Here is a 14,064-nt window from a genome sequence, read left to right as displayed (position 1 = left end):
ATTTCTACATTTAGAGCACAGCGGGTGTTTAGCTGCAGCTTGATTTATGCTGTCAGTGTGCCATAATTGCTTAGCCATTACAGGTATTGAGGCTACATGCTTTCACAAAGAAACATGTCCCTCTATGTAACCCCTTCGAATCAGCTTTCATTATCTGTTATATACAGACAGGTAGGAACAATGTGTCTAACTCTCAAAGATGTTTGACACAAGCATCTGGACCTTGACACATTTGTGTAAGCTGACACACCGCTTAAATATTCAAGATAAATAAACAAAGTGGCCTTTGTAAACTATAAAAATTGCAAAAATTGCCATCAAACATCTGAAAAAGGGAGCGATGTACCTCTGTTGCCTCCCTGTGGACGCTTCAACAACCTACATACAGTGCCTATTCATTCTTCTTGAACTTTGTCACATTTTTATTTTTCAATATTTTTACAAGTAAAAAGTAAACAAATGTGTATTGCATTTTAATTTAGCCCCCTGAACATGATGTCCCTGAATAAAATGTCTTCACAAATTCACCTGTGTCTAAATACAGCTGTTTGTGAAGATCTTGGAGATTTGTTAGTATTTTTGAAGATCAAGGAACACAGTAGACAGGTCATGGATAATGTGGAGAGGTTAAAAGCAGGGTTTGGTTTTAAAACAACATTCCAAGCTTTAAACATCTCACAGAGCTCTGTTCAATCCAACATCTGATGAAAAGGAAACAGTATGAGACAACTGTAAATCTATCAACACATGGCTCTCCATTCAAACTAGCAGGTCAAGCACAGAGAACATTAATCAGAGAAGCAGTGACTCTAGAGGAGCTACAGCTCAGGTGGGAGAATCTGTCCACATTCCACAAATCTGGCCTTTGTGGTAGAGTGGACAGAAGTAAGCCTTTGTTGAAAGAAGGCCATAGGAAGTCCAGTTAAAGTTTGCAAGCACATGGAAGAAGGTGCTCGGGTCCAATGAGGTCAAAATTAAACATTCCGCCTTGCAAGCAAAAGACTATGTGTGGTGGAGCACTATTGCTACCTAACTCTGAACACACCATCCCCACAGTGAAACATGGTGGCAACAGCATCATGCTGCGGGGATGCTTGTATTCAGCATGGACAGGAAAGCTAGTCAGAGTTAATGTTACAGGCGGAAAAAGACTTAAGAGTTGGGTGGAAGTTCACCTTCCTACAGGAGTACTGCTATAGTACAGCCAGAACTATGATGGAATGGTTCAGGTTGAAGCATATGTTTTACAATGGCCCAGTCAAAGTCCAGTGTTTATCTAATTGACAATCTGTGACTTCAAATTTGACATCCACTGATGCTTTCCATGCAATCTGACTGAGGTTGAGTTATTCTCCCAAGAAGAGTGGGCAAATATTTCAGTCTCCAGATGTGCAAAGCTGGTTGAGATATACTGCAAAAGACTTGCAGCTGTAGTTGCAGCAAAAGTTGATTCAGTGTTGACTTAAGTGGGCTGAATAAAAAATACAAACCACACTTTTCAGATTTTTATTTGTAAAATAATTAAGAAAAATATACCATCAACCATTTTATTCCACTTCACAGCTTGGTACTGGGTGATCTATGACATAAGATGCCCAATAATATGTTTGTGAAAAAGTTCACAAGTTCATACTTTTGCAAGGCTTTTTTCTTCATTTTCAACCTTTTTTTCCCCCTCTCTCTCTAGATATAATGAAACATCCAAAGAAAAACAAGTGGATGGACAGCAACCTTCCCACCAAAAGTAAGGAAGGACAAGAGGAAGAAGAAGAGGAGGAGCATGACGGAGTGAGGAGGGTCAGGGTTGGATTTAGGGCCAAGCGGGAGCGTCAGCAGAGCAGCAGCAGTGCTACGATGTGCCAGGTGTGCACCATAAGGCTAAACTCAAGCGCCCAGGCACAGATCCATTATAGAGGCAAGACGCATCAGAGGAGGCTTCGCCGACTGGCGAAAGCTGTCAGTGCAGGTAGGAATACACTGTTTTTTCTTCCCTGTTTTTTTATTTGTTTATCTAGACATTCAAAGATGCACTTCCATGCTTATTTACATTACATACATTTACATTAGCTTATTTGTTTTAAAAATTAAAACTGTGTAACAAATCCGAGTTACAATGTGTACAATTGTGTAAAATTTGAAATTTGGACAATTTAAGTGAAGCAAAGTCATCAAATCTTTAATGAGGGAAACATAAATTTGGCTCTTTCTTTTAAATGTTTGTTTGTTAGTGTATGTGGGGGCTGCTGGTCATTTTTTGCCAACTTTATCTCAATGCACACTTACTTTCAGGTCATTTTATACCTGCTTTTGCAATCAATGATTTCAAGTAATTTTCCATTCCATGTGTTTATGTGACTGTAGAAAGTAATCTGCCAGGAGGAGATCACGTGTTACTTTGGTTTGATTGACAGTCATAATCTGTCATATTTCAGTTTCACATTGGTGCGTGTGCTTTGCTTATCTGACTGTGTATCTCAGGGGTGTATTGGAGTCCATGCCTTAATGGGTCAGGGGTGTTTTTGTCCACAGAAGGGTTGCTCATTGTGTGTGGCCACCTACAAACTATTTGCTTAGTGGTCATCATGTTATGCTGATTGGTGTAGGGTATAATACGAAGTCTTTTATAAAATAATATAGTATATTAAACTTAACATGATACAATGGTTTAAATACATGGGTATAAAATGGACCAAGATCCCTCATTTTTTAGAGAGTTGAAGCTGTATGAAGCTTAGAATTTCTTTTTTTGTTTGTATTGTTTTTTAACTGTGTCCTGTCTGGCAGACTATCACTCAGAATTGATGTCTGCATGCCAAAAAGAAGCTTTATTTTCACAAGTGAAGCATTACAGGTAACGCTATAATGCTCCACTTTATATATATAAAAGAAACTGCTTTGGGATTATTTCAATTGGACACAGAGACGGAAATGAAAAGGAAAAATAACAAGCAAGAATGAGAGAGAGGTCGGGCAAAAAGGAAAAAGGGAGAGGAGAAAAGAATTGGGGAGAGAATGAAGGATGAGAGAATACAAGATAACACCCTAGAAGACTGCTTCTACACCTGGAGAAACAGGTGTAAAGGGGACCCCCAGGGGATCCACCCAGCAGCCACAGTGCAGATGCTTAGAATTTCAAAATCATGTCTCATTTATTGTGCTAAAACTTTGTAGGGTTTCAGTACCTAGAACAGTTTTTTATCAATGGCAAGAGGAAGAAGGACAGATTTGTAAGTTCAATTCAATTTAATTCAATTCAGTTTTATTTATATAGTGCCAATTCACAACACATGTCGTCTCAAGGCACTTCACAACAGTCAGGTACATACATTCCAATTAATCCTAATCATTGAACAGTGCAGTTGGAGTTAGCTTTTTATTCAAATTGGATAACAAGTTTTTCTGTCTAAGGAAACCCAGCAGATTGCATCCAGTCAGTGACTTGCAGCATTCACTCCTCCTGGATGAACATGTAGAGACAGTGGACAGTCACTGGCGTTGACTTTACAGCAATTTCTCATACTGAGCATGCATGTAGCAACAGTGGAGAGGAAAAACTCCCTTTTAACAGGAAGAAACCTCCAGCAGAACCAGAACCAGGCTCAGTGTGAGCGGCCATTTGCCCCGACCGACTGGGGGTTTGAGAGAACAGAGCAGAGACACAAAGAGAACAAAGAAGCGCTGATCCAGGAGTACTTTCTATGGGAAGGAAAAGTAAATGTTAATGGATGTAGCTCCTTTAGTCGTTTCACCTAGAAAGAAAGAACAGATAAACTCTGAGCCAGTTTTCAAGGTTAGAGTCTGAAAGAGAGCACATAGAGTTAGTTACAGTAAAAGCTCAGTCAATTGCCATGTCTAGGAGAGAGAAAGGGTTAAGCACTGAAAGACAGGGCTATGTGGATCATCGGTAGAGGGTGAGCATTAAGTTGTTGCCAGCAGAAGCTCGGACGATTCCCCTCTCCAGAAAGGTGTCACAGGTAGACACAGAGCCAGGCCAGGTGTAGCTTCTAGGAAGAAAAAAGAGAGAACAAAGTTAAAAGCTGAAATAACAGCAAATAATGCAAAATTGGAGAGTAGTGTGAGAATGTAGTGAAGAGAGTGAAAGTGGTCATTATGTCCTCCAGCAGCCTAAGCCTATAGCAACATAACTACAGAGATAATTTCAGTTCAGATTATTTAGTTAAACGGCGCTTATTTACAACAATGTCGTCTCAAGGAACCTCACAAAGGGTCCCACTGGTGGTCATTGTTATACTAAAAACCACAAGGATTGGGATACCTCCCTCTGTCAGACTGATTATAACCATTGGAAAAGAGAAGGGATCATACAGGTAGCAGAAATGGAGGGTGTGTTTGCACCTCAACCACAACTGAGCCGGTTTAGGCTAAACCTGACTCCCCCTTACTCCAACCAACAGGGAGGGAGGAAGGCTCCCTGCCTGATAACCTAAGCCACTCTAACTATAAGCTTTATCAAAAAGGAAAGTTTTAAGCCTAGCCATAAAAGTAGACAGGGTGTCAGCCTCACGGACTAAAACTAGGAGTTGGTTCCACAGGAGAGGAGCCTGATAACTAAAGGATCTGCCTCCCATTCTACTTCTAGAGACTCTAGGAACCACCAGTAAACCTGCAGTCTGAGAATGAAGTGCTCTGTTAGGAACATATGGAACAATCAGATCTCTGATGTATGATGGAGCTAAATCATTAAGGGCTTTATATGTGAGGAGGAGAATTTTAAATTCTATTCTGGATTTAACAGGGAGCCAATGAAGGGAAGCTAAAATAGGAAAAATATGATCTCTCTTTTTAATTTTCATCAGAACTCTTGCTGCAGCATTTTGAATCAGCTGAAGGCTGCATTTTGTGGACATCCTGATGGTAACGAATTACAATAGTCCAGCCTTGAAGTAACAAATGCATGGACTAGTTTTCAGCATCACTCCTGGATAGGATATTTTTAATTTTGGCAATGTTCCGGAGGTGAAAGAAGGAAATCCTAGAAACCTGTTTAATATGGGATTTAAATGACATATCCTGGTCAAAAATAACACCAAGGTTTTTTACTTTATTACCAGAGGTCAATTTAATGCCATCCAAGTTAAATGATTGACTAAGCAGTTTCTTTTTTAAAGACTCCAGTCCAAAGACGACAACTTCTGTCTTGTCTGAAGTTAGAAGCAAAAAATTTAAAGTCATCCAAGTTTTTATATCTTCAAGACATGCTTGTAGTTTAACTGGTTGGGTTCATCAGGATTTATGGATAAGTAAAGCTATGTATCATCAGCGTAACAGTGAAAATGTATCCTATGCTGCCTGATAATTTGACCTATTGGAAGCATATATATAGTAAAGAGAATTGGCCCAAGTACTGAACCCTGTGGTACTCCACAATTAACCCTGGAGTTTAAAAATGATTTATCATTTACATGAACAAACTGGAATCTGTCAGACAGATAAGATTTAAACCAGCCTAGTGCTGTTCCCCTGATTCCTACAGCATATTCCAGCCTTTTTAAGAGAATATTATGGTCGACTGTATCAAATGCAGCACTGAGATCTAATAGAACAAGTACAGACAAGTTGTAAAAAGAAATGTAGCATCATTATTATTATTCTTTTGAATCAAAACATTGTCTTTGCAATGTTCCAATGTTTTGCAAACATTGTCTTTTTTGGGCTGTGGGAGGAAGCCGGAGTACCCGGTGAGAACCCACGCATGCACAGGGAGAACATGCAATATATATACAGAGATTCATCTCCATACACCCCATCTCTTTTTTGTATATAGAATAGTAAGAAGTACAAACTTATGATTCTTTCCCAATCTCCCTATGCATTAATTACACACATACAGAGCTGTGAAAAAGTGTTAACCCCCTTGATTTCTTCAGTTTTTACTTTTTTGTGAAATTTAAATGTTTCAGATCACTAAACAAAGTTAAATATTGGATAATGATAACAGTAAATACAAAAAACACTTTTCAAATGATGATTTCATTTATCAGAGTAAAGCTATTAAAACCCATCAGGCCCAATGTGAAAAAGTAGTAGCCACTTAAACCTGATAACTAGTTTTGCCACCCTTAACAACAACTAACTATGAACTTCGCGTTTAACATCATAATACAGTATTAGCATTAAATTTAAACCCAGACTTTGACTAGGCCACTTCAATTCTTCATTTTGTTTTTTGTTTTTTTGTCTTTTTTGTCAATTATGAGAACTGGTCCCAGTCTTGAGGACACAAAGCAGCGCAAACCCCTTACACTACCACCACCATGTTTGACTGTCAGGATGATGGTCTTTTTCTGAAATGCTGTGTTAGTTTTAGGTTAGGCGTAACATGATACACACCTTGCAAGAAGGTCCACTTTTATATCCTCAGTCCACAGAATATTTTTCCTAAATACTTGGGTATCTATAAGATGTTTTTTGGCAAATGTGAGACGGGCCTTTATGTTCTTATTGGTCAACGGTGGTTTTCTCCTTGGGACTCTCCCATGGAGGCCATTTTGTCCAGTCTCTGTTTTTTATTGTTAAATCTTGAACACTGACCTTAACTGAGGCAAGTGATGCCTGTAGAACATTGGATGTTGTTCTGGGTTGTCTTGGGCAATTTCAATTACTTTTTTTTTAGGTTATTTTTATCTAAAATAAAATCAGTTTGATGATTTGAAACATTTAAGTGTGACAAAAAAAGCAAAAACTGTATTAGGGGGCAAACACCCTTTGGCACTCATGTACATATTCACACATTCATGAACTGTGCAAATTAAGCTTCAAGGTTACACTGTTTTTTAAGATTCATAATTTCTTTACTAAAAAAGGAGTTGTAATTAACTAAGTTGCTAATTTTTAATGAAGCAATTACTTTTTTAAACTGGCATCTAAAGCCATTAAAGTAAGCTTTGAGAAAAGCACTGATGGACCTTTCACTATTAAATAATTTTTCTGTTACTTTAGAAAACATAAAGGTGTGACTGATAAATTAATCGTAGATCTCTTAAAAGTATAGTGAGAGACATTGAAGGACCTATACAAAACACAGTGATCATTACGGGATACTCGGGTAAAACTTTCTGCAGCGAAACAGCTCCTCAAAAGTTGAAACCTTTTCTAATAAAGCCCCCAAAATTATTAATAGAGATGAGCAACATGTTGGCATTTGTCAACTTGGACTGAAAATCTCATATTTTTGTATTTGTTCGACAGCAGTCGCATTGCCTCAAAATGAGCACAGTTTAATTATCAACTGCTCCATTCTGAACAAAAACAATATGAACTTTGATAAAATGCTATTTACTGCAAGGCTCTTCTATCATCAGTAGCTCTTCTATTGGGATCCGATTTATTGTATTCAATTGAATGCACATAGAGGGTTTGTTCACAGAAAAATGAGCGTTTTTGTCTCTAACTTGTAATCTTCTTCTGTCAGTGTGACATCAAATCAGTTTTATCAGTTTTTGTAAAGTTATTACTACAGATGCATGTAATTGTGCAAAAAGCTGGTGTGTTTTACAGCTTTCCTACTGCTACACATGATAATTTACAGATACATGCATCATCAGTATGAACTTATAAGACAAACATTTGGCACATCTTAAAAAGAAAAGTTGCAAAATAACTAATGGTCTGGTGTTTTTACCACGCAGTTGAGGTAAAAGGTCACGTTCACAGTGAATTAAGACCACTATAAAACAACAAAAATCCACCAAAATCTGGATGGTCTTAGAGAGTTTTGTAGAAGTGCATGGCACTTTCTGTACCCTCCCTGTTACACCTCTTGAAAAAGAGCAAAAGAAATGTAGCCGCAATTTTAGGAAAAAATGCAGCCACTTCTAACGTTTCTTTTTGACGATCATGGACTTACGTACAGCTGAAGCTGCGGTGCAGCTGTGTTCTTCACATTATGTTTTGTCAGCTGACATCTGGAAGTAAAATCAACTTTTATTAAAGTAGCTTGTGGTTCTTCTTGTTTTTCGTCATCGGTCTCCTTCTGTTTTCCTTTTTTTTATTTTCTGAGCAGGTGCCACTTGAGAAATTGGCTGTCTTCCTGTAACATTAAGTTGTTTCTCCGCCATTAGCACAGCTGCATCACACCAGCAATCTTGAGCTTGAGCGACTGGTACTTTCTGTGTGGGGAAGGGGTGTGAGCAGTGCAAACATAAGCATGATTGACACTGCTGAGACATTCCTCCTGGCTCTGATTGGTTGTTTCTGACTGGGTGCGGTGTATCTGCAAATGGCAGCTGGACCACTGGGAGGAGCCAGAGGAGCTTGATTTTTTCACAGATCATCTGTCTCATATTCTACTATCAGGACATAGTGACAATTTTAACAAATATGTTAAAAATACATCTTTACAAAAATTGCCTAAATTAATATAACCATATTACTAAACAATATGTTGAATGGGAACAGGAAACAAGATGTGACTAACCTCAAAGAGGTTGATACAATTAATATTCTAACTGATATGTGATTGTAATTTACCAATTTTATTTTACATGGCTTTATTTTCTTGAAAATTGATTAATGATCATGAGATTATTTATGCTGGACTGAATTTAGTTAAAATTAATTACTTCAGTTTCAATCTAAGCTTAGAACTTGTTCTTTTCAAGGGTTTATTTGCGCAAACCTTCATATATTGTAAAAATGTGCAACTTAAGCCACAAATTTGATGAAATGTGGGACTTATTTTTAAAAAGCAAAGAAAAAAAACATCTGATTTATATATTTTGTTTATATCAACATTTGCCAACCAAAGAATGTAGTTGCTGCTCCAAACAAGCTTTTTCTGTGTATTTTCTGAGCACCTGTTCTGTTGAAGGGTCATAAATCACCTTCAGTCTATAACACCTGTGTCACTCTGCGTCTCCAACCAGCTTGATCAATCTGCATTGGGGAAAGAAAAGAGGTCTAATGAACAACTGGCCGATAAAATGACGCTTTTCTAATGCTGATTTATGATGCTGTCTTTTGCTGTTGGCTTGCTGCACATGTTTAGCAGTTCCAGTCTCATATGGCTCAAAAGATTAAATAATTTTTAAATCTACTGGCTAATTCTCCCTCATTTGAACCTTATTTTGTCATCATGAGCATATTATTGACTTTTTCTATGTCAGATAATAGCCTTTGCAGGTCATCATTCATGCTCAGGCCTGCTTGACTGATTCTTTTCCAGTGGCAAAATATTGAGTGTGCTTCTCAATACATAGGTATTTCTGTGTTTGTTTGAGCAAACAGTATTTACTTCTGAGCTTTTTATGTAAACACCTTGGATTTTCATTATAAACAAATTTTTATTTATTTGTTTGTATACAAGCTAATTTTCACTCTGTTGGATGAAGTCATTACTAAGAGTCTTAAATACGCCGATATAGATATAAAAATGATCACATTGTTTCTTGTATTCAATTAATTATTCACCATGACATGGTTAGTTAGTGTCTGTTTTAAAACAAACTGAAAGAACAGATTAAAATAAGAAATAAAACATTAATGATAACTAAGATTTATTTAAAAAACGGTCATAAACCTAAACTGAATTCTTTTAATTGCAGGTTTTTGTGGATTAATGATGACATGTTCTCAACTAGCAATATATTGAGGTACAAAACTACTTTCAGTGTTGTTTAAAAGTGCAAAAGTTTTTTTAGTATAGCCAGAAAATAATACAAAATTAAGTCCACACCACTGTTTGCAATCCCTTATCCATCTTGTTAAAATGCTTAAATAATGGTGTTAGGCCACATAAATTGTCTCTCACAATTTTAATATATAACTTTGTTTTTGCAACTTACCATTTCACATGCTTAAATTGAATTTTTATAGCTTTTCACAGTAAAACAATAAACTAAAACATTTATTTGGTAGATTTTGGCCCTTATTTACTTATCTTGCCTATGAAAGCACTTCATTAATCATGTTTTTCAAATATCTGGCACATAAAATGACCTTTGGAGTTGAAATGTTAGGGAAATGTAATGGGATATATTAAGGTTTATTGACTGTAAAGCATTGAACATTGTGTCTCAGTTTATATGAGGTCTAACAAGGTCAGGGCCTTTGGAAAACAATCAATCCCACAGGATCACAGATTTTCTACCATACTTAACAGGTGGCATATGGTACCTTTTCACATATTTATTCTTTGTTTCGTACTAGATTAACCTGCTGTATATATTACTAAAAAACTCAATCTTAGTTGGATTTGGCAAAAAAGACTCGGTTCCAGCCTAAGTCCTAGTAAAGTTTGGCAACCTCCACCAGTTTATGTTTGTGAAGGTAGGACAGAAAATACCTTTTTCCCAGCATGCATACAATGGAATTGTTTGGATTACATTTAGGAGTTTAAGAATTCCCCAGTCTTGACCTAAATCCACATTCTGAGATGCTCTCCATTCCATCTGATTGAGCTTCAGCTATTTTGCAAATAAGATTGGGCAAAAATACAGAAATCCACATTTTAAAATGTAGATGCTGATGAGGGTTGCTTTCGAACAACATACTGCAAAGCAGATTGTGAAACTCAGTCACTTTAAGCATCAGTAACTACCTGAAATACATTAATCCTATTTTTACCTACATGATGTTCCTAAAGCATAAAACTACATGTATTATCATCAACAGATAAATGATAAATCATAATATTTCTGCAGATTTGATGCCTAAATTGTTGAATTCCCATGCGAGAAAACACATTTATTAGTATTTCAAGAGAATTTACATATTTCTGTATCTTTGTTTTATATCAAACCAACAGAAACTTCTTGTGTTGATTCTTTTCATGTATGTGTGGACAAAACTATTGCTACATAAAAAAAACACAAATAAAGCAGATTTTGCATTTTTTTGCACTGCTTTTCTTGGGAAGCCACTGTTTATGCTGCTTATTTCATGGCTGAGAAGATAAAAAGAGGACAAGCTAAGTCAATTAAGGTGACTGTTAGTATAATTCAGACTGTGCAGCAATGAAACCATCTAATAATACTTGTTCCCTCCATTCTCTTCTCACAGCTGAACCAGCTTTGCTGTTTTTTTTTTTCAGCTTCTTCAAGTGATTGCACAAATGAAAAGGGATTTTAATAGACTGTTCTCACTGGGGGCCTTTTGAAAAGGGAACAGAGCAAATCACTTATCACTGTTCTGCTGAAGTACAGAACAGCATAGAGGAGTCCTTTTAAATTAGGTTTACGGGGGGTTTTTAGGTTGTGTGTCTGGACTGGTGGATTTAAAACTGCGTGAAAATAAAGAAATATTCAAACATAATCTCTCAGATGTGCTCCATTTCTGTTAATCTGATAACAGCATATCATGTGGGCTTCATATCCGAATAACCCCACTGTTTGTTAGACATTTCCAATCTACCTAATCTCTCTGAACCCAAAACGTCTGAGCTACATGGTTTCTGATTTGGCTTTCATTGTAAATCTCTGTCTGTGACCTCATTTTTATCATCTTCACTGTCATTTATATTATTGGGTCATGAAAACAGGAAAACCTGCACAGAGTCGTACATGGTAGCACTGTTACCTTGCAGCAAGATGGTCCTGTTTGCATGTTCCCCCCATGCATGTGTGGGCTATCTCCAGGTACTCTGGCTTCCTCCCACCATCCAAAAACAAGACTGTTAGGTCACTGATTAGTCTAAATTGTCCATATGTGTGAATGTGTGCATGCAATGTTGTTTGTCCTGTGTGTCTCTGTGTTGCCTTGTGATGGACTGGTGAGCTGTCCAGGCTGTACTTCGCCGCTCGCCCAATGATTGCTGGAGATACTCACCAGCTTCTCACGACCTATCAAGGACAAGCCGTTATGGACGATGAATGAAAACCAGGATTTGTATCAAATCAAGCATCACTCCTACATTTAAAATGTTATGCAAACATATGTTGCATCTTGTTGTGGTTTAAGGCACAGCTCCTTGGAGCACCTAAAATTACTCCACATTTAAAACACGAAGTGTCTGAGAAAAGCTGATGCGGATTTTCAGATATTCCACAAACTGTCTAAATCCAACCTCAAAATATTGTCTTTTTGACTCATGACCTTGAACATTCCTTACATAATTTATGATAATTTTACAATTGTACAATAATTTTATAAAAGCTTTTTCTCTTCCTTAAGTAAAATATCACCAATGGAAAATCTCTGAGTTTCTCGAATGAAGTGCAGCGGCAGATTGACTTAAGTGTTTTTCTCAAGGTTGACTAGGTCCTGCAAAGTAACATACATTAATAGGGACATTATCAGAGGTTAGCTGTAGCAAAGAAGCAGCCGTTAGAGGCAATGTCTCCACAAACATTTTTTAAGAGATCCATCATGTGCAGCATTGTTTCTTTTGTCGTCATATCTTCCATTAAGCAGAGCAGCCATGTAAGAGGGGAAGTGTTATAGGGTGAACTGTGGATAAATGTACTGCCATTGTTTTAGACAGTGTGAGAAATGCCAGTAAATGTGCACCGTTTAGCTTAGTTGTCTAATAACTGTAGGTGTAACAATACATCCAGCTCAAAAGAGGAGATGATAAACAATAATTGTTTCACAAGATCAGGCGAGATTTTGGCAGTATTCTTTGGAAAACTAAGAAATGCAAGAATTCAGATTTGTTTTATATAGTTATACAAGATAAATATTTATAAGGTTTAATAAGTATAATGAGGTTCCCACAAATTCCAATCTGGGTATTAAATAATCTGTCTCTAAGGAATAATTCAGTCCATATTTCATCAGTACACATTTTGCGGTAATAAAAAAACAAACCTCCTACTCATTTGTTTTCTCCAAGTGACCCCATTACTCCGTCGTAGCCTGTCGACACCACAGACTGATGATTTAGTGAGGTCCATTCAGTGATTCTGATAAAAGTATCCAAAAAAATCAAAAAATGGCATGACCTTTGAAGCAATGGCCCATTGAAGTTCTTAATGCCTGTTTTTCTTACTTCCTGCAGCAGCTAGCTGTGGTGAAGTAATAACGGTAACTTGTACAAAAACAGGAAAAAGTGGAGATTCAGTTGTGACTGTTTATTTCTGTCCTCTTGTATAACACGGGTTTTGATTAGTCCATTACCAGTGTTCCTACACAGTCTGGAAAATTCTAGAAAAGAATGTCATTTCAGTTAATTATTTTCCATATCTGGATAAGTATGGAAAAAACGTTTTCCTATTGTCCTTCTTTCCTTTCTTCCTTGTATCCTCACTGATGTCTTTACTTTATTCTTTGTTCTTCCCTCCTTTTTTCATGCATTTCTTTCCTTCATTTCTTCCTTGCATGTACCTTCCTTCATTGCCATTGCTTTCTTTCCTCCCTTATTCCCTTCCTCCCTTTCTTTCTTCCAGTTTCTTTGTTTTCCAGATTCCACAGTTAAAGCCTGACCACTGGATTATTATCTGCAATAATTCATTGTGAACTTTAGGATTTTATATTTGAAAATGAACATTGAGGATTGGCAATTCTGGAAAGTTTGGTCTAGAATAGGAAGGACATTTTATATGAAAAATATGTTGGATCCCTGTATTATAGTCTTTCTCAGTGCTTCAGTCAGTTACATGGATTAAGAAAAACATCGATCACATTACTTTACTTATGGGACAGACCTGTTTTAGGTCTCAACAATGACCAAAGGGGCTGTATTTATGTCAAACAGATAAGCTGATTATTTTGGTGTTATAAATAGCCAAGCTTTAAGGTATTTCTTATTTCAATCTGTCAGATGCTGTCGCCATATTGAAGCTTTTGTTTATGCAACCTCATTCTTCCCCCGCAACCCTTATCCCCCCACAACCTTTAACAAATCAGTAATTTCCATAAGTAACATAGCTTATCAGACACATGCAGAGTCAAACAGTGTCTGCAGTGAGTGTTTTCTAGATTCATGACAAGATGAAAGCCTGATGTGTGTTGCCAACATGTGATCGTTTTGCCAGCGGCGCTTTCTCTGCACTTCTCATTTGAATGCAACAGCCTGAAATCAAGTGTAAAACTGTCAGGGTTTGTCTGTGTTGTGCTTTCACACCACATTTATTCAAGTGGACAAGAAGCCAGAGAGGAGCAAAGCGA

The 14,064-nt window shown here is 37.1% G+C and overlaps 1 protein-coding gene across 3 annotated transcripts in view; it reads left to right on the top strand.

Annotated features, from left to right (window-relative positions):
* The window catches only part of LOC124875609 (zinc finger protein 385C-like), a 115,455-nt gene that overhangs the window by 51,865 nt on the left and 49,526 nt on the right, over positions 1 to 14,064 (top strand). For all 3 annotated transcript variants that reach the window (XM_047377872.1, XM_047377870.1, XM_047377868.1), the window contains exon 2: positions 1,688 to 1,966. In XM_047377872.1, coding sequence (XP_047233828.1) covers positions 1,688 to 1,966 — 279 coding nt within the window. The remainder of the gene's footprint in view (positions 1 to 1,687; positions 1,967 to 14,064) is intronic.

The sequence above is a fragment of the Girardinichthys multiradiatus genome, chromosome 10 (genome assembly GCF_021462225.1).
Source record: "Girardinichthys multiradiatus isolate DD_20200921_A chromosome 10, DD_fGirMul_XY1, whole genome shotgun sequence".
In the NCBI taxonomy this organism is placed as follows: Eukaryota; Metazoa; Chordata; class Actinopteri; order Cyprinodontiformes; family Goodeidae; genus Girardinichthys; species Girardinichthys multiradiatus.
Note: the sequence above shows the minus strand (reverse complement) of the source record. Positions and strands in the feature narration are given on the sequence as shown.